The sequence below is a fragment of the Pundamilia nyererei genome, unplaced genomic scaffold (genome assembly GCF_000239375.1).
Source record: "Pundamilia nyererei isolate P.nyererei 1_Seehausen unplaced genomic scaffold, PunNye1.0 scaffold00063, whole genome shotgun sequence".
NCBI lineage: Eukaryota > Metazoa > Chordata > Actinopteri > Cichliformes > Cichlidae > Pundamilia > Pundamilia nyererei.
This window is the reverse complement of record NW_005187464.1, coordinates 1,553,076-1,571,169: the sequence shown is the minus strand read 5'-3', so window position 1 is coordinate 1,571,169 and position 18,094 is coordinate 1,553,076. Positions and strand designations below refer to the sequence as shown.

The 18,094-nt window shown below is 40.5% G+C and overlaps 1 protein-coding gene across 1 annotated transcript; it reads right to left on the bottom strand.

Annotated features, from left to right (window-relative positions):
• Positions 1–5,116: 5,116 nt before the first annotated feature.
• On the bottom strand, positions 5,117–16,715 carry LOC102204594 (TBC1 domain family member 10A-like). Its single transcript, XM_005735274.2, has 9 exons — positions 16,086–16,715; positions 13,111–13,210; positions 12,907–13,014; positions 11,878–11,984; positions 11,662–11,776; positions 11,397–11,462; positions 10,131–10,320; positions 7,943–8,097; positions 5,117–7,765 (listed from the first exon to the last, which is right to left on the bottom strand). Exons 1-9 carry the CDS (start codon positions 16,265–16,267, stop codon positions 7,361–7,363), a joined length of 1,428 nt encoding a protein of 475 aa, XP_005735331.1. The 5' UTR covers positions 16,268–16,715; the 3' UTR covers positions 5,117–7,360.
• Positions 16,716–18,094: the final 1,379 nt, after the last annotated feature.

Below are 18,094 nucleotides of genomic sequence, written 5' to 3'. Positions count from 1 at the left end.
CTTGCCGGGGGAAAAGAGGACTAGATGGACAGGAAGAGAGGAGACAGTGGGGATGTGAAAAAACAATGGCAGGAAGTGGCTTTAGATCAATACAGATTAGTGGAAAACATCATCAACGCAGCAGAGCGGAGTCAACAAACATCCCCCGGTGAAGAGATAAACACGCCACACGAACAGTGCCAAAAACTCTTCACATGGGACGGGTCTTGTTATAGGATATTTTACACCTTAAATCAGCAGAACATCTCCTACATAATACAAAATTAGCTGCTGAAACTTCACTCATGAGCTACGACATTTTCATTGTCACTGGCTTTTGATTTACAAAAAACAAAACAAAAAAAATGAGTAGTTGTTGCATGTTAGCACCCGTTATAGATTACAAGCAGCGCTGGATGACTTTAGCTAATTATTATAATCATATGTTAAAATTGGAATGGTTTAACCACAGTGAATTAGAGCTGTAGGCATTTTTAAGTTATGATGCATTCCTCTATGTTTTAAATATGCAAATAGATAAAGTATAATCATCCTCTGACAGCTTCAGTTGCAATGAATGTAATAAACATGCTGAGCAGTCCAGCCTGCAGGCTTCCATCAGCTTAAATGTATATTGTCATACAGTGTTTGATATAGGTAGGTGGGTAGAGCCAAATATCTATGATATCGATACCAACCTTGGTATTGGAAAGAGACTAGTGTGGTGGGATAGATATTGATTATTGCAGAAAGTTTACATCACAGTGATTTAGTCGTCATTAAAATGTGTCCAGAATTTGCAAGTTGAGGATGATTCATGTCATAAATCATGGCACACTGCTCTCTCCTGCATAAGCTGCCTAAAAGTGTCAGTATAGGTATTGGCAATACTGGCCTTGTATTCACTTGGTATCAGATCGATACAAGTACTGCACGGCGCTAGTGTTTGAGTGACATGCCAAAAAGAAAACATGCAAATTGAAACACAAAGGCTAATCAGGAGATTGTGACCGCGATGAAACGAAAACAACTTGAAACAGAGTGGGAGGTTCAGCAGGTCAGAGGTCACATGGAGGTTACTAAAACAGAAAACCTGATAGGAGTAGAGGTTGCTTATTGTGTAACCAAGAGCCTAGCCAACTTCAAACATACTGAAATCTGGTGGAAAATTGGCAAATTAACTGTCAATGCTGGTGCACAGAGCTGCAGTAACCAAAGAATATTATCATTTCACTGTATGACGTCTTTTTTTCTGTTAATGTGTAAAACTTGACATGACCCAATAAATTTTAATCATATTTAGTCTATAAAGGGCAGCGATTTCTTTGCATCTTCTTGGATCTTTTGTGTGAAGAGAATCTGTGGTCCTAGAACCTCAAGGCTTTGCTATCCTGCACTTCATGCTCTGCAGTACAGGCTACAAAGAGAGGAAATCATTCTTTCAGTGATTGCTTGCTTAGTTGTAACTTTTCTATAAAAGAGACTGGGGGGAACCCCGGGCTTAGACCAAACAGGTGTGTGCTATCATTTCCTATTACAAATCACAGAGTGTCAGAAAAAGCTGATGGAGCTGAGATCATCAGAGTTACATTCCCAACTACTGTTATCCTGAGGGAGAGTGATAAAGGGAACACACACACTTCCTGTTCACTGTCCATTCAATGAGCATCTGTCTGCCCCCCTGACACGTTCCACTCCTCTTCCTGTCCCACACGTGCTGCTCTGCTACTTGAAACTTCTCATCAAAGCCCCCCAAATACAGAGGGGTTACCAACTGGAATGTCCACAAGGTCTCAGACAACTAAGATGGATAATTTCCTAAATGCATGTTTCTCCCATAAAAAGTCAGCCTTCCTAAAGGAGTACTGGGTTGGATTAGTTTTACAAGAGCAGCTGTTTTGTCTGGCACTGTCCAGCAATAATTTGGTTTTGCACGCAAATGCAGACTTCAGAAAAATCATATCAGCAAATCCTTACAACTCATAATGGACCCACAAGAGCAGTGGAAGGCTCTTAATGAGATTGACGCAAGCGTGTGTGAGGAGATGACGTACGGCGAGGTGAAAGCCCCAGAAGAGTTTGCCCTGAGAGATGAAGATAAATAATAATACCACTACCCTGCTGAGGAATTCTACCAGGACCTTGTGGAGTGGGTGGTGCCAGTCATCATGGAGCTGGAGAGGCGAGAGAACATCGAGCGGCCAATAACCAGTATCTGCCTGGATAAGAGTCCAGATGAGATGACCTACCTGCTAAAATGCCCACTATGCACAGTTCTCAGAGATACACTCTTGTTTTATCTTGTCCTCACATGTTCCCTTCAGGGATTTTTATCAACCAGCTGGGCTGTGTTTATTGTCATTGCTATGCTGATGATACTCAGTTTTGTGTGTGTGTGTGTGTGTGTGTGTGTGTGTGTGTGTGTGTGTGTGTGTGTGCGTGCGCAACTTTGCAAACTGTTGCAGGGATCTCACATATTTCAGTGTAGTGATATCATAACCTCATCCCAAATGTAATCAGGAATAATTAAACAAATAATAATTTGTCTGACTTCAAGAGCACACGAGTCCATTGACTTATGAATCATCGGCTTGCAGAAACTACATATTTCCCCCCACATCCTGGTATTTTCACTTTGGTAAACCATCCTTCCAACAGCTTGAACACATCACACTCTGTTTTATCTCATTGGGTATTGACAGCTGTAACACACTTAACTTTTTTTCTTTTTTTAAAGCCAAGATGCGATGTCGTTTCTACAGTTAGTCCAAAGAGTGACTTTCTGTTATCACTTCGGTGCTGGCTTTGGGACACTCGCCTTCTGTGAAATTTAAGATGGGTTCCTGCACATATCAGTAAGCTGCTGATCCCCTTATAAGTACAGCAGGCCTCTCAGAAACTCCTGTTGGTGCTCAAAGTTCAAGACTTGACGGTAACAGTTGTGCTTTGAAGGCCACACCAGCAGACTCTGCTGAGTGTTTTAAATCCTGCAAGCTTTCTCTGTTGCAGGAATTTCATTTAAGCAATTGCTCTATCATAGTTAGCCACTGAAAAGCAGGTTGTTTTCAGAACGTTCCACAAATGTTCAGTTTACTTAAGGCTGCATTTCATTTTTGTTTGTTTTTTTAAAGTCACCCCTTCTAATTTGCCCATTGGGCAAGGATGGGGGGGCGCAGGTGGGGATAAAGCTTCAGACCCTCAGTCCTTGTTACCAAAAAGCTTTACAAGAGCTTTAGAGCTCACGAAGGCAGACTATAATCTCCCAGACGCTTCACACATATGGCATCGTGAGATCATCCACCTCACTCTGCTCACCCCCCCATAAACAGCTACAGTGTATAAACAGACATCACATGAGAGATATCTGCTTACATACACATACTGTATGTGCATGCTGTTGATGTGAATCTGCTGAAAGGAAAATGGTTAAATGATTGTGAGTAAATATTGTGGATTTCATCCTTATCCACCTCTGGGATGCTCCCTTTTGAAGAAATGTTGTTATACTGGTTTTTGTAGATATTTTAACATATAAAATGAGCCACATAACATAAAAGTGCATAAGAAAGCGCTGGCCCTGTATTTATAAAGTTGCAAATGTTAGCGAGATTAAGTTTCAAAATATCAGAACAATTTCTGGTGTCCAGCTCATCAGCATCTATGCTCTCTGTATTGGGTTGGGTATCTTCATGGGTTGACTTAAATTAAATGTGATAGAAATTAAATTGAACACGTCTGAATTATGGGCACTATTTAAACCAGGACATTGTGCTTCATATACACTGGGGACCTTTAGCAGGGGCATGGTGCAAAGTGCAGTAGCCAAGAAAACTGTGCAAGAACACTGTGGATAGAAGGTGATTGTTGTTGCTTCCAGTGTAACAAAATACATGATTGTTTCACTTTCCCGGATCATCTTTTCTTCTCAGTGTGCGCACACACACCGCTATTAGCCTGCAAAAAGCTTCACCACTGGGAGAAATAGCATTTCCAATTTAGAGCACTTATTTTCTGAAGATGATTTCACTGTTATTAAAAGACTTGTTCAGGTCACTCTACTTTTAAAGCACTCAGAGTAGGGGTGAAACATTTTAAAAGCTAAACAAAGTATAGTGATGTCCTTGCATGCAACCGAGGCCCAGCAACAGGCGATTACACTGCTAAAGCTCAAAATTCTCATCTGCTCTTTACAGAGCGTGGTTATGGGATCACGTCTGGGTCACATCTCCTCCTCCTCCTCTGCAGATTAGCCATAAACACAAAGTCTCCCATTACACCCTCTCTGGTCTACGATCAGGTCTAACCAGTGTCACTGAGCACTAGCAGAGGGAGAAGGTCCACAGGTGGACGGCTGGGGGGCAGGGTGGGGTTAGATTGAGGTGAAGGGTGTCGCTGGATTGGAAATAGGCAGTTCAGCCTGCATTGTTACAGCTAGCGGAGACATACACAAAAATGCTCTAATGACAGGCATCCCCTTGACAAAAACACGCACAAAATCCTTCACATAAATAGAAGAAGCCACTGTGAAGGCTTCCTGTGCAGAATGTGACATGAGGAAGCTGGACGTGCCAAATTAAATCCTAGTATCTCCTCTAATTCAAGAAGTGTACTATCAAAAGACAGAAAATAAGAAAAACTGAGACCATACAACCATCTTTTACTTTTTAATGCAGTTTTGGCTTCTCACCAGTTTAGTAAATTAAAATGTAGCAGGAGAGATTCTTGGCTGTCATGTTCTTGGACTGCAGCTGAATCTTACTGAGGGAATGAGAAGAAGAAAAAGAAGGCCTGTGTGCACGCAGAAGACTCCATTCAGAGACCAAAGGCAAATGGCTGTGTGAGGCACTTTGGATGGTGGTGTGGGAATTCGCCCTATTTGACATGCAAATTCCTCCAAGAGCTGAAAGAGCCGGAGAAACAGGTGTCCAAGGAAGTGTGCTGCTGCGTGGGTGAGGGCGGGCGGGCGGACGGGTGGGTGTGAGGGCGCTGAACGATAACACAGGAGGCATTCAAATACTGCTCGTAACTTTGGTCCCGTCTGTGTGGCACTTTATCCCCTTGTGTTTGACAGTAAATGCAGACGTAAGAGAAAGTTATCATAAAACAAAAAACCCAGGAAATACATGTTCAAGTTTTATTGATTTAAATGGAATTTGGTGGAAAAAAAATACACATTTTAAATCAAATGAGGCAAAATATCAGAAATCTACATGCCCCTATCAAAATAAATGCTCTGTTGTTTCAAAATATAACTGTTGCAACGATTAATAATAAGCAGCATCTTATCAACTTAGTGGAGTGTGCATTTTCCAGTGGATGGAAAGCAAACTAAATGTTCTTACTCTTTAAAACGACCGGTTAACTTATTCAAATTCCTTCCCTGGACCAAAATCAACTCTTCAGGACAGCTTTTTGCAGAAACTGTTGAAGTATTGGTTAAAAAACAAAACAAAAAAACCCCACAAAAATCAAAGTTTTAAAATCTCCAATGTGACTTTAAAAAGCTCCACAGGGCATCACAAGTAAACAGTGCCTCAGAACAAATTTTTTAAAATGAACCCGTAGCATATGCTTTACAACATTTGAGTGTTTAAAAGTCAACACATACCCACAACCATTTTCCATTATAGAAATCATCGACTGAAAATAATCTCCAAAGGTATGGTGGTAACTCCAAATAAAGCCACATCTTTTGCTGGTAATGTTGAACGTTGCCTGTTTTTCCAGTTCATTTCGAATTTTTCTTCACTTGCAGCATCTGGGTTTTATACAAGTATTTACACGTCACCGTCAAAGGTTTACAGCTCCATCGGCTTTAGCCGCAGAGAACAACCTTCTAGTGCGCTCCTTTTCTTTTATTGTAATAATTATACAAATTTAAAGCAGATGAAACCTTTAAAGTGTAATTGTACAAAAACAGCTTATACTGTTTCATTTACAACATAAATAAAAACTCCACGCACTCCCAAACTGACAATACTGTCAGACACAACTGAATTACTTCCACGAATACATCTTAAAAAATAAACTTTACAAATCTTTGGCTTAGTGGCACAAAATGTCCCTGAACTATAGTCCTTCATTTGAGTGTCAAACAGCTTGCGTCGGTTTTTTCCTCTCCTTTTTCCCCTGTAAGACAAAGGCTGCTCCTCACTGACGGAGGCTGAGAGATAATCTCAGGACGCCCTCTAGTGTTCAGTGACAGCAGAGACTGACTCACTGAGGCAGCACCACAGACTCTGCAGAGTGCACGCGTAAAAACTGTGCGTCTGCGATTTAGTGCGAATAACTGAGACTAACGATACAAATCTATCCGATGGCAACGTAGTGACTGTAGGCAAAAAGGAAGTCTGGGAAAAAAGCAAAGAGCTCCTGGCAAAAAACTCAATAATTAAAACTCAATCTTTTAAAAGATGGGTGATAATCAGAGTGCTGCTTTTAAGAGGTAACTAGCAGGAGGTGTTAACAGTTAGCTACAAGCTTTTTTTCTCCAAAGGGAGAGATCAGCAGCCTTTACCATCAAGAGAGCTGCTCTGAAGCAATTCTGTATGCAAATGTATGGAGCAACAAAACCTATTTGAGCTTTATAATTTTCTACTTATGGAACTTCCCAACTCTGTGATAAATAAGAGAACATATACTTTATATATAAAGAATACGTTCTTCTCTTTTCAAGAAGGCGCACAGCGTAATAAGCATTAGTGACCCTGTCAACATTACCGACGGGTGTCATTAAAATCTTTTGCCACATGTGACTATTCTCCAGTGGGCTATTTCTAATTATTTAGTACTTTAACGTTGCATTGTGATTACAATCACAGAACTCCAGTAGTGGCTCAAGCATACTGGTGGCATTAGAGGTGAAAGCAGGCGAATTTGATCATGCACTAATTCTTTTTTCTTCTTCATTGTTTATCTTTTAGAGTTTGAATTAAACTTGGGGGAATCAGGACTAGACATTTATGTGTTTACATGAGTGATTATGAGGTTCATCTTTTTTTGTTGTTAAAGTCCAATGGAGATGGGCAAAATAGCCCCAAGTTCAAACGCCTGCCTGCAGGAATAAAACCTAATTTATCAGCGTCACACATTGTCGTCATCTGCTGCTGGTCCCTGGAAATGACACCTCTGAGTTCCACTTTACAAATGTGGCTGTAGGATGTAGTTAAAAAGCATAGCAACCTGTGTGAGTGAAATGACTTCAGCAGCTGCTTAGCCTAGCTGCTTAGCTGGCGTTCAGTTTTACAAACGTATGTAAAAATTCACAAACATCTCAGTTTTATTTTTGCCCCAGACACACTGAAAGGTGTCGTCATGTCACTGCTTGATTAGGCCTGTATGGACTTACTGCCGTTTGTAAACTGTGACAAATCTTCTCCTGCTACAGGTAGGTGTCTTGCTCTAGACTGCTCAGACTCTCTTTGGACCCTTTTAGGGTTATATGTTCGAAGAGAGGTGAGGGGTCAGAGGAAGGAGCGTAAGGATTAATCAGCTCCTGTGAAGGGAATGCTGTCTTCATCTCATCTTCATCCTTAGTCTTTCTACTTCTTGTGGCTGCATTTTCTTCGTTCACATCCGTCTTGGGTGCCAAGGGAGACTCCACGGTGATGGCAGGTCTTTGTTTCAGGTGTTGTTTGCTGTGTGGCTCAGAGGTCATGATGGCTTTAGCCCCGTGCATCCTGGGAGGGGATTTACAGTGCAGATCTCCGTGACTCTCCTTCCAGCGCCGGAGCTGAGCATTGTGCTCCTTCTCAATCTTTGTCTCGGATATCGTTAACTCGATAATCTGAAACACACATAAATACAGGACTGTGAGCCACACGTGATTTAATGTCTGAGCTTTTAGTTAAAGCATTTCCATTATTGGTGTTTTCACAATCTCAGCAGTTAAAGTCTCAGAAGGGTTTGCAGGGTCAAAATAAGAAAATGGATTGCAAAGACTTAATGGTCTGTGTAGGTGTACCTCATGCACCAGGAAACTTTCTTGCATGTACTCTGGATTTATTGCTCGGAGCAGCTCCATTGTCTCATAGAGACTTTGGCAGTCCTTCAGTTTCTGCTGGGATCCCAACGTGCATTTGAGGAGGACCAGGCCCACTTTGAAGAGGATCTTCACTCCTGAGAACATACACGTCACATAAGACAACATGAGGCCAGATCAACTAACTTTCACATTTTATATTAGTAATTCATTTCTCCATAATAACCATGAGAAGTACTTTGAGTTGGGTTGGGTGACACAATGATTCAGTGCGGTGACACATTTGTATTATTTCAAAATAAAACAACAGGGAGGCTTCATGTTTTTAGTCTGTGGGTTGTTACTTGGATATTCTGATCACAGCTCACTGATCACTCTTTATCTCCGTTTTACCCTGATTAGTACCAGAGAAACCCTCCATCAGCGCATATACACTTGCCAGCCACTTCATTAGACCCATCTGTTAAACTGTTAATTAACACAAACACATAAACAACCAATTACACGGCACATAAATGCAATTAGGCCTGTAGACATGGCTAAGATGACATGCTTTAGGTTAAACTCAGAAGAAAAGGTGACTTCAGTGACTTTGAATGTGGCAGATGGGCTGATGTGAGTATTTCACAAATAGGTGCGATTTTTCTGAACAATCATCTCAAAGGTTGACAGAAAATGGTTAGGTATGCAAGGTATACAGAAAAGCATCTCTGAATGCACAACACAATAAACCTTAAAGCAGAGTGGCAGAAAACCACAGCAGGAGCCGCTCCTGTCAGCTAAGAACAGGAAACTGAGGCCACAATTTATAAGGCCTCACAACAAGTAGACATCTAAAGATTTGAAAAATGTTGCTTAACCTGGTTAGTCTTGACTTCTGCTGCAGATTCTCACTCTCTTGCTCTCCCTCACACACAGCAAAATTTTATTTTTGTGTACCTCCCTTTGTTTTGTCTTTCAGGTGATAATAATATAAATAAGATAAACAACAAAATAAAAAGATTAACAAGAGGAGCCTACAGAGTCCATAGTGCTCCTCTTGGAAAACAAGTTGTGTTTGGCACAACAAAGCAGAGTGCCCCTTTGTGCCAACTGACCATCATTTAAATACCACTCTCTACCTGAGTATTATTACTGACCAACCCTTTATAACCACAACGTCACAAAGCTAGAATCATCTCAATCATGAGATGACATGACAATGAGTTCACTGTGCTCAAAACACAGTCACCAGAGCTCAAGAGCACCTTAGGTATGTTGTGGAACGGGAGGTTGCCATCATGGATGTGCATGAGTCTGTGATGCTATCATGTTATCAGCACCCTGTTGACTTTGTGCAACAACAATTTAAGACAGCCAGTCATTAAAAAAAAAAGAGTTCCTAGCAAAGTGTCCTGTGCATGTAAATGGTAAATGTATTCATATAGTGCTTTTCTAGTTTTATCAACCCACTTAGATTCACACACAAAAATAAAGGAAGGTTTGGGGGTTCAGCATCTTGCCCAAGAGCACTGATGTGCAGACTGGAAGAAGCCTGAATCGAACCACTGACCTTTCAATGGCTGAAAAACCGCCTCCCCCTCTGGAACCATCAGACCCAGCTCTTCAGGTTTTGTACTTTCTACTTGGTTTTGTTACAGTTATCTACCTTAAACTGTTACTGATTCCTGACATTAAAGTAAAATCAAAGAGGAGGATGATGGTCATATGATGGGTATTGGCGGACCGTTAAATGCTACCATTTTGTATTCATTTAATTGCTGTCTAGAGACTGATAACTTAAGCAACGGAGGGATACGTTTAAATGAAAAACCAAAAAGCACAACTTTCAGCCAGGCCACTAATACTTCATCCTGTCGATCTCAACACTTCTCTTATTTGTCTGCACCAACTAACTCAATGCAAAGACAGGAAGTTCTTCTTAGGTGTGCCCCCAAACTCAAGTGTGGCATTTTCCACTACTGCACTGTGAACTCTCCACTCAGTCAAACAAAAATCAACCACAAGCCACATCAAACAAATCTTCCATCTGTGAGCTTAAAGTAAAACACTTCTGTTTAATAGCATTTGAATACATTATCGTATCTATCCCATCATCTCTGTAAGAGTAGCAATTCAATGCAATGCAATTATAAAAAAGAAGAAAATCTATCAGTGTGGGGCACTTCACCTTCACACAGGAACATGTCCCAGACGCGCAGCACCGAGGCCCACGGCAGAGTGCGAGAGAAGATGCACATGAACCACTCGGTCATGCACAGGGTGGGCTCCAGCTTCTGCTTCTTTAAGTGACGGTAGGTCACAGAGGAAACCTGCTGCAGCAGAGCGTACAGAATCTCCCCGTCGAGCTGGATCGCCTCCTGTGGAGACAACATGCAAAAACAGTCAGCAGAGAAAGAACAGACTGCTTTGTCTTTGCTTAATCTGATTGTCTGATTATCTTATCCTTCTAGCCTGGTCACCACCTCAGGTAATTAGGCTGTTAGCATATCAGCATGAGTGACAGAGACAACGGCCTAAAGAGCTGTAACACTAGAGCAGCCACACGTACCATCGAGCTGAAAAAGCGAAGTTCTGGCTTTAGAAAATTAGGCCAACAGACAAGCTGTAAATATCAAACTAAACTTTGAATGACTTCAAATCTTGAAGCTGAATTTGTTTTGCTACGGGTAAAAGTCACCTTAATTCCTGGGAAAAATATCCATAAATATCAAAACTGTAAAACAAAATGATTTTTGCCCATTATGGGGTGTGTTTGGAGTCCTTAAATGACTCATTTATTTACTTGTTGGTACAAAACACATGTTCATTTTGTGTACATAGATATACACTCACCAACCACTTCATTTAGTATTAACTTGTTACAACTTTCACTGACACCTTGTTATTACCAGGTTAGCCCCCTTTCGTCTCAGCCCATATTAAATCTTTTCATCACAAAATCAAAAAGGTGGTGGAAACATTCTTCAGAGATTTTGGTGTATATTAAAATGACACCACTGCACAGTTTCTACAGGTTTGTCGGCTTCACATCCATGATGTGAACCTCCGGTACAGCCACATTCCAAGGGTGCTTATTAGATTGTGATCTGCTGAGTGTGGAAGCTATTTGAGTACAGTGAACTCAAATAACACAAAAACCCCAGTGTAAGATGACATGGGCTTTATGACATGGCACTTTCTTCTGCTGGAAGCGGCCACCAAACATGGGTACACAGACATAGACAAGGTCAGCAACAATGTTCTGACATGCTGTGGCATTTAAACATGCCCAGTTTGTCTAAGGGACAAATTATGCCAAGAAAATATCCACCTAAGAAATTTCCTGTTCTTAGGTGACAGGAACAGCGTGTGATTAGCTATTTAGTGGCTGGTGAGTGTACAGATTACAGGTAGATGAATAACAGGCGGAACAATGACACTGACAGCAACATACCAGCCCTGCACTGTAGTATCCAGGAAGGTATTTTTCACAAATCTGAACAAGAACCCAGAAAGCATCCTAGGACCAAAGAAAGAGGGAGAGAGAATTAGAGGAATCACAAATTAAAGTAATAAAAAAAGTACTTTTTACATAAAGTAAAACGATGATGCCGTTGATAGAAAAATATACATTTGAAAAACAAACTTAGAAATTAACATTTTTGATTAGAACAGATGGCATCCAGTATTTTAGATTAGAAAAAGTATTAAATATTCACCTCAGCTGGCATATGCATCAGAAGTACAGCAGCGACGGGAGCCTGAGCCTGGCAGTAACCCTCATCAGGCCGATACAGAGTGTAAGCCTTCAGCACACGAAACAGGTCCTGCTGCCTATACATCAAAACAGCTGGTTTAGAAACAACGTTTGGCCTCATTAGGCGAAAAGTGGGACACATAAAAGGATTCTGGAAGCGAGGAATGGAAACGCATACCCGTGACCTCCTCTTGCTGCAAACATTTCATGGAAAGGGAACTGTCGATGAAGGTCCCGCTCAATGATATCAATCCATTTGGGATCTCCTTGCTCCTCGTCCAGTTTCTAAATAACACAATTTGGTTGGCATTTTTAACATTATGTTGCTTTGTAAAACATTCTAAGTATAGCTACAAGCCTTCTATTCCAAATAGCAACATCTGTTTGCAATTTAGTCTTTGCTAAACTATAGCAGTGTAGTTTTGGTTGCTGATCTTAACAATGCTTTTCGATGCAAAGTGCAACAGCACAGATAGAAATATTGTAACTAAAACTTTAAGTGTGTACCGTGTTTGGATGTTTACTGGCGTGCTATTGTTAAAACTGAAACAATAGACAATATCCTGGCATGCTGTCAGTGATGTGTACGTATCAGGACTCTTCCTGCACAGTTCCACCCAAAGATATTTTAGCCAGAGCTAAAACTAAAACCGTTCCTTTAACTGCATTCTTGCTTTAAGGATTTATTTAGTCGATCATTAACGACAGTTTCACATCTAAAATTGTCACAAATATGGTAAAAAATGTACAGCTGAAACTTTTTCTGTCAAATACAGGAAGACAGACTCCCTAACTTATTTTACAAATGATTTTGCATCGTATATCTTGTCCCAGGCCTGAAAAGAGTGCACTTTTTTCCCCAAATAGATAACTATATAATTACTCTAGGAAAACAATTCAGGGTGAATTTAAAGAAAAATTGATCCAAAGTGGAAAAACCCATCTCCATTCTTATGTTACAGAGCTTATGTTCTTCTCATCATACCCAGCATATACTCTGAACACATGCTAAGACTTCCTACCATGATTGGTACGTGCGACACATCTCATCACCTTCTTTTTGTAATATTTCTGTTTGTCTCTTCCTATGTTTAATGTGTAATTGTCTTATTGTAATACGTCGTCTAATATTGTCATATTATGTTTTATTTATTTGAGAATTAAAAAAAAAAAAAGTCCACTTTTTAAACAACTTCCTATGACTGACCTGGAACTTGCCCTGGTTTAGCTCCCTTTTCACTTTGCCTCCAGAAAGGTAGAGCCAAGCTCGGCCTCTTAGGGATGGAGGGATCCCCTTCTGACAGCGCTCTTTCACCTGTTATACAACACATGGACAGTTCAAGAAGAAGCTGTGTATAACATCTGGACATAATTAATACATCTGATGTCATTTACAGCTTATAAAGCGGACCTTCTTGTGTCTTTTGGCCATCCACTTGTCCCAGCTGTTGAGCATCTCCAACCATTTTGCCTCCCGCTGTCTCAACACCTCAGTTGGGACCTCTTCAGCACTGTGGAGGAGGAAACAATTAAACTGATAGAGGCAAACAAATTATTCTCAGCCCTGACTGACAATGGTTTCACTCTTCTGTGCCATGTCCAGTAATCCTGTCATCATAGAGGGCAGGAATCTCTTCCTTGTACGTGTAGGAAACCTAACCTCAGGCTAAGCAGTTAAACACTGGCAATCAGCAAAGAAGTGGATGGAAAACAGGAAGCTGTGGGAGAACTTTCCCTTTGTTCAGCTTACTACAGCCTCCTACTCAAAACATTTACTAATCTCTCACCTCACTGCAGAGCTGCTGAAGACCTGAGCTGTCACATTTGACACACACAACAACAACCAAAGAAACCTGGTCTATTTGTTTATATGATTAACTTTACAACTTACTGCAGTGCCGTTATTAAAGCAAGCTCAAACAATGCCACTTACACCAATGTTATCTAATAACCCCAAAGAACAAGATAAGGACAGACTGCATTGTGTCTTCAAAACAGTAAACAACACTAAACATTTTGTTGTTGACAGGTCAGCCTGCTTGGCTGAATCTGTTTTTCTTCATTTATTTGAAAATGAGTCATATTACTTGGTTTATAAGGAAAATTAAATGAAATGAATTAATTAAAGCAAACAAACAAACTTTCTGCCAAACTTTGCCTACGTTCAAGGCAAAGTCCAAGACTAGCTTTAAGAGCAAGGAAGATAGACAAACCAGGACGGTGTGCAGACCCAGAAGTGAAAGCTAGCTTTTGAGGAGGGCTTTATTAAAGGGGACTTACAGCATTATACACAAACATGTACAGTAACAAAGGCAGATATTTGTATGTCAGCTAACAAGGTCAGCATTTGTGCAAGCAATCCTTGTGATCCAAAATGTCAGGATTTATATTGCACCAAACACACTTTTTCAGACCCTTTTTTTACTCTTAGGTCTGTATGATGACCACACATAGGTGAGTGTGACAAAGGAAAAAAAACAAAAAAGCTACCTCCTATTCCTACCTTCTGTTTACAAGGGTCAACCAATCAGAAGAAACTTGTCTTAAAAGAACTGTGTGTCCTTAAAAAGAGAGGAGCTACCATGACTTCTTTTGAGGTTGAATTGAGGGGCTGCACCAAGTCCCAGTATAAGAGAAATATAATGATTTTGAACTGTGGACGATGGAAATGTGGCTCCTTTGGCTCCACAGGGATGGATGGTGAAGGTATAGAGAGCAAATTTAGCAGTGGAAGAAACTTTTCTCCCACTCCCACTTGTTATTACCAAACAATTCACAATTGAAATTCCTGTCTGATGTCATTTTTTTTTTTTGAATATCTCAAATATTGTTCACCAGAATACATTTGTTTCCCCATTTTCAAGCCTTAATATTTTTAATACCATTCATGTCATTTGGGTAAATTGATGGTATAGAGCACACCTCATATATGGGAATCTGTGTAACAAATTTCAACCCCCTCTTTAAAACCTTTCTGTCTACAGGGTTTCTAAAACACTAGTGCAGGCTGTACTATCAGATTTTCAAGCAAATGCAAGAATTTAATGTTGAACTTCAGCTACATTTTTGAAATTCCACATTCATTAAATCATAGTAGCAGATATTTGGCCTAAAAATGTGATTGACATAATTTAAGCAGCTCACTAGGTATACCCGTTTAAAGATGGCTCCACAGAAACCTATCTTCATCACAATATGTTAGTTTACTTATTGAAAAACAACAGTAATCTGGGAGTTCTTCTACTAAGAAGTATAGATATCATCACCCAAGATCCCGCTGCTCCCCCATGGAAAGGTGGTTAGGCTGAAGGAACTTGGTCCGTTCACATGAATTGACCCTTATCTAATTCAGGGTCATGTCCCAGAGCCATAATGGGATGAAATGTGTGGTACACCTATGGCCAATTAACCTAACAGGCATGTCTTGACTCTGGTAGGAAGCCAGAGTAGAGTGAACCCACCCAGCTGCAGACAGAACATGGAAACTTTGAACCAAGAAATTTCTTCCTGTGAAGTGACAGTGCCAAGTTACTGAATATTAATGCCAGAGAGAAAAATACAAGAAGAAGGAATCCGGTCTCTCTCATTTTGGTGCCAGAGAGCTGTTGAGCAAGAAAAGTAGGAACACAGAATACAGACTAACACAAATAGCTTGGGATGAATAGAGAGCCAGTTCCATCAGAAACAAACTGACCAATCCACTGAATCGTAACCCTCCTTTTTAACAATGCGGCCATTTTTTTCCCTGACAGTGATGCATTACAAAACAGTGACGTCAAACTCAGGGCAGTGTACACTATTGCACATACTTTATTTTATTTCTGCTGTTTCTACGCCGTGGTGTGAAATAGAGATGATACAGCAGCTGTGCTGATGCTGAAGAGCATGTAACAATGCACTGAAACCAAATCCAGTCTTATCACGGTGCATCTCAAAGATTACAATGGTGTAATATCCTTTTGCAACCAATAATTAAATACACTTTTTTTTTTTACTAAAAAACTTTCACCCTGATGCACAACTCATAAGGTCAAGGGATCATCAGCGCACACTGGTTCACTTTGAGGCAAACAACAGTAACAATAAAAAGCAGTGAACCATTAAACCAGGTGGGGTTGGGTTAAACTGTAAAGCAATGTGTTTACCGTGTACAGTTTGAAGCCATCCAACCTTAACTTTTCTTCTTTTGACTATAAACAAACTCATTATTGATAAATATTACAGCGTCAGTGGGGGAAAGAAGCCATCTGAGCCGCAGAGAAGACTGAGTTTTATTCGCGTTTATCCATCTCAGTCAAAGAAGAAAAGGGACAAGGAAACCTTTATGAATTACTCCATTGATTTCGAGGGTTAAATAAAATATCAGTTATGTTAAACGACACTTACGAGTCTCCAGCGTATTGCTGGGCTCCTCCTGTGAATCCGTACTTGTCCACCTGGGTCTCTCCGGGGACGACATTGCCGTTTACCTCTGGGTCTAACCCGTGCGAGGAGCCCGTTCCATTTTCTGTCAGCTTCTCTGGGTTGTCTCGCAAATTAAGTCCATTGCTCAGCTCCGTTCTGGCCATTGAGCCAACATTTATCTTAGCGTAAGCCGCCTACAGGGTCTTCAGAAGAAAAGCTGCCACTTTAATGCCGTCCATGGGAGCCGCCTGCTAGCTACGGTTGCTACTGAGATAGCTGCTAGCTCGCTAACGCTACAACAGCCACTTGAGTTTTTTTTTTATGTACATCCCCCTCTCCTCCACATAATTAACGCTCCACTCACACTCTAAATCGCACCTCGATGACTGCTTAATTAGCAGCAAAGTATCTGTTTGCTAATCGCCCAAAGTTACTGTGCTAGCATCACACAACTGTCAGCTGACACACACCTAGTTTCTGTGCTGTCAGCAGGAATGTGAGTTAGCTGCTGGCTACAAGGAAGAGAAAAGCTGTCTTGCCCCGAAGAGCGTAGTAAACAAAACATCCATGGAATCTTGTGACTCCCTGTTGCCACCTAATGCTGGAAATCACACATGCAGGTACGGTTAGCAATTTCACTTCACTGACAATCACCACAGGAAGTTATTTTTCTGCAACCAGCATAGAGTTATATCTGATCTTAATTACAAGTGAGGTGACATTGTCTTTCAAATAGTTAAGACAGAACTTGTATTGTAATAACTGCATTGCACTGAAGCAGCAAAATCTTAGTTGATGCAGAATACGGAGTAAAATAGCAGACATGCAAAAACGCCCTGCATTCACATCTTTAATCATTCACTTCTGCAAAAGTCACGAGTCATCCCTCATTTCTTCATATTTTGCTTTCAAGGAGTCAGACTTGAGCAATAGTTCTCTGGGCTTTCTGAAAGTCTTCCAAAGATAGCGGCTCCTTTTTGATTCAATTCCAGAGTGAAAACGTTTGTTTGTTTGTCAAACCACTTTACTGTAACCTATGAATATTTCAAGAATAAAAGAGTTAGGTGTGTATTTTATGTTTGCACATAGAAAGGAATTTAACTCAAGGGATGAACAGGATAAGACAATATTAAAAAAATGTAAAATTGTATACTTATCTACTTTGTTATTAGGGAAATGTAATTTGTTCCAATTTCTAGAGATGAATCTATGAAAAATGAAAGAAATAACACAGTGTGACAGGCATAAAACAGTATTTTGGGATCGACAAGGTGATTCCTGAAGCGATATTAGTTGAAAACATGGCATAAATCAGCATGGTGCTTAAAGTGTTCTTAAACAATAGGGGCAAAAATAAAGATGCGTCAGGCCTAAAAACTATCTACAGCAGATGAATAGTAAAAGATGAAGATGAAAGATGAAATTAATATCCTTAAAAAACAGGAAAGAAATCCAGCAAAGATCTGACATAGGACCTGAGAAATGCATCTGAGCCCTTAGTTGAGCCATCTGCTGTTCACTGAAGCCTCTTCGGAAATGGTCTCAGTGGAAGGATGACTGTCAAGAAGCCAATTCTTAAGAAGAGAAACAGAGAAGGGGGAGGTATGCCATATTACACAAGAACTGGACTGAATCTGTAGCAACAGGTCACTGTCTGTGTGTATGTGGGAGGTGACTGTCTATAGGTTTGGGACTGAATTTCAGTCAGTCAGAATCGATGGAATTAATAACCATCAGATTTGTATCCACCAGGCTGTACCATAGTGGATCAATCACACCACCAATGCAGTAAAATCATACCTGGCTAGAAAAACACACAAAGGACACCTATAAGTCACAAACAGATAAGCTGTGGCATTCAAATGACGCTCAGTTGGTACTAAGGAGCCCAAAGTGTGTCACTAAAATACCCCCCTGCACAATGTGTTATACATTCATATGTGTTCTCATACATAATACACTTGTTGACATGCAGTATCTTTTTTTTTTTT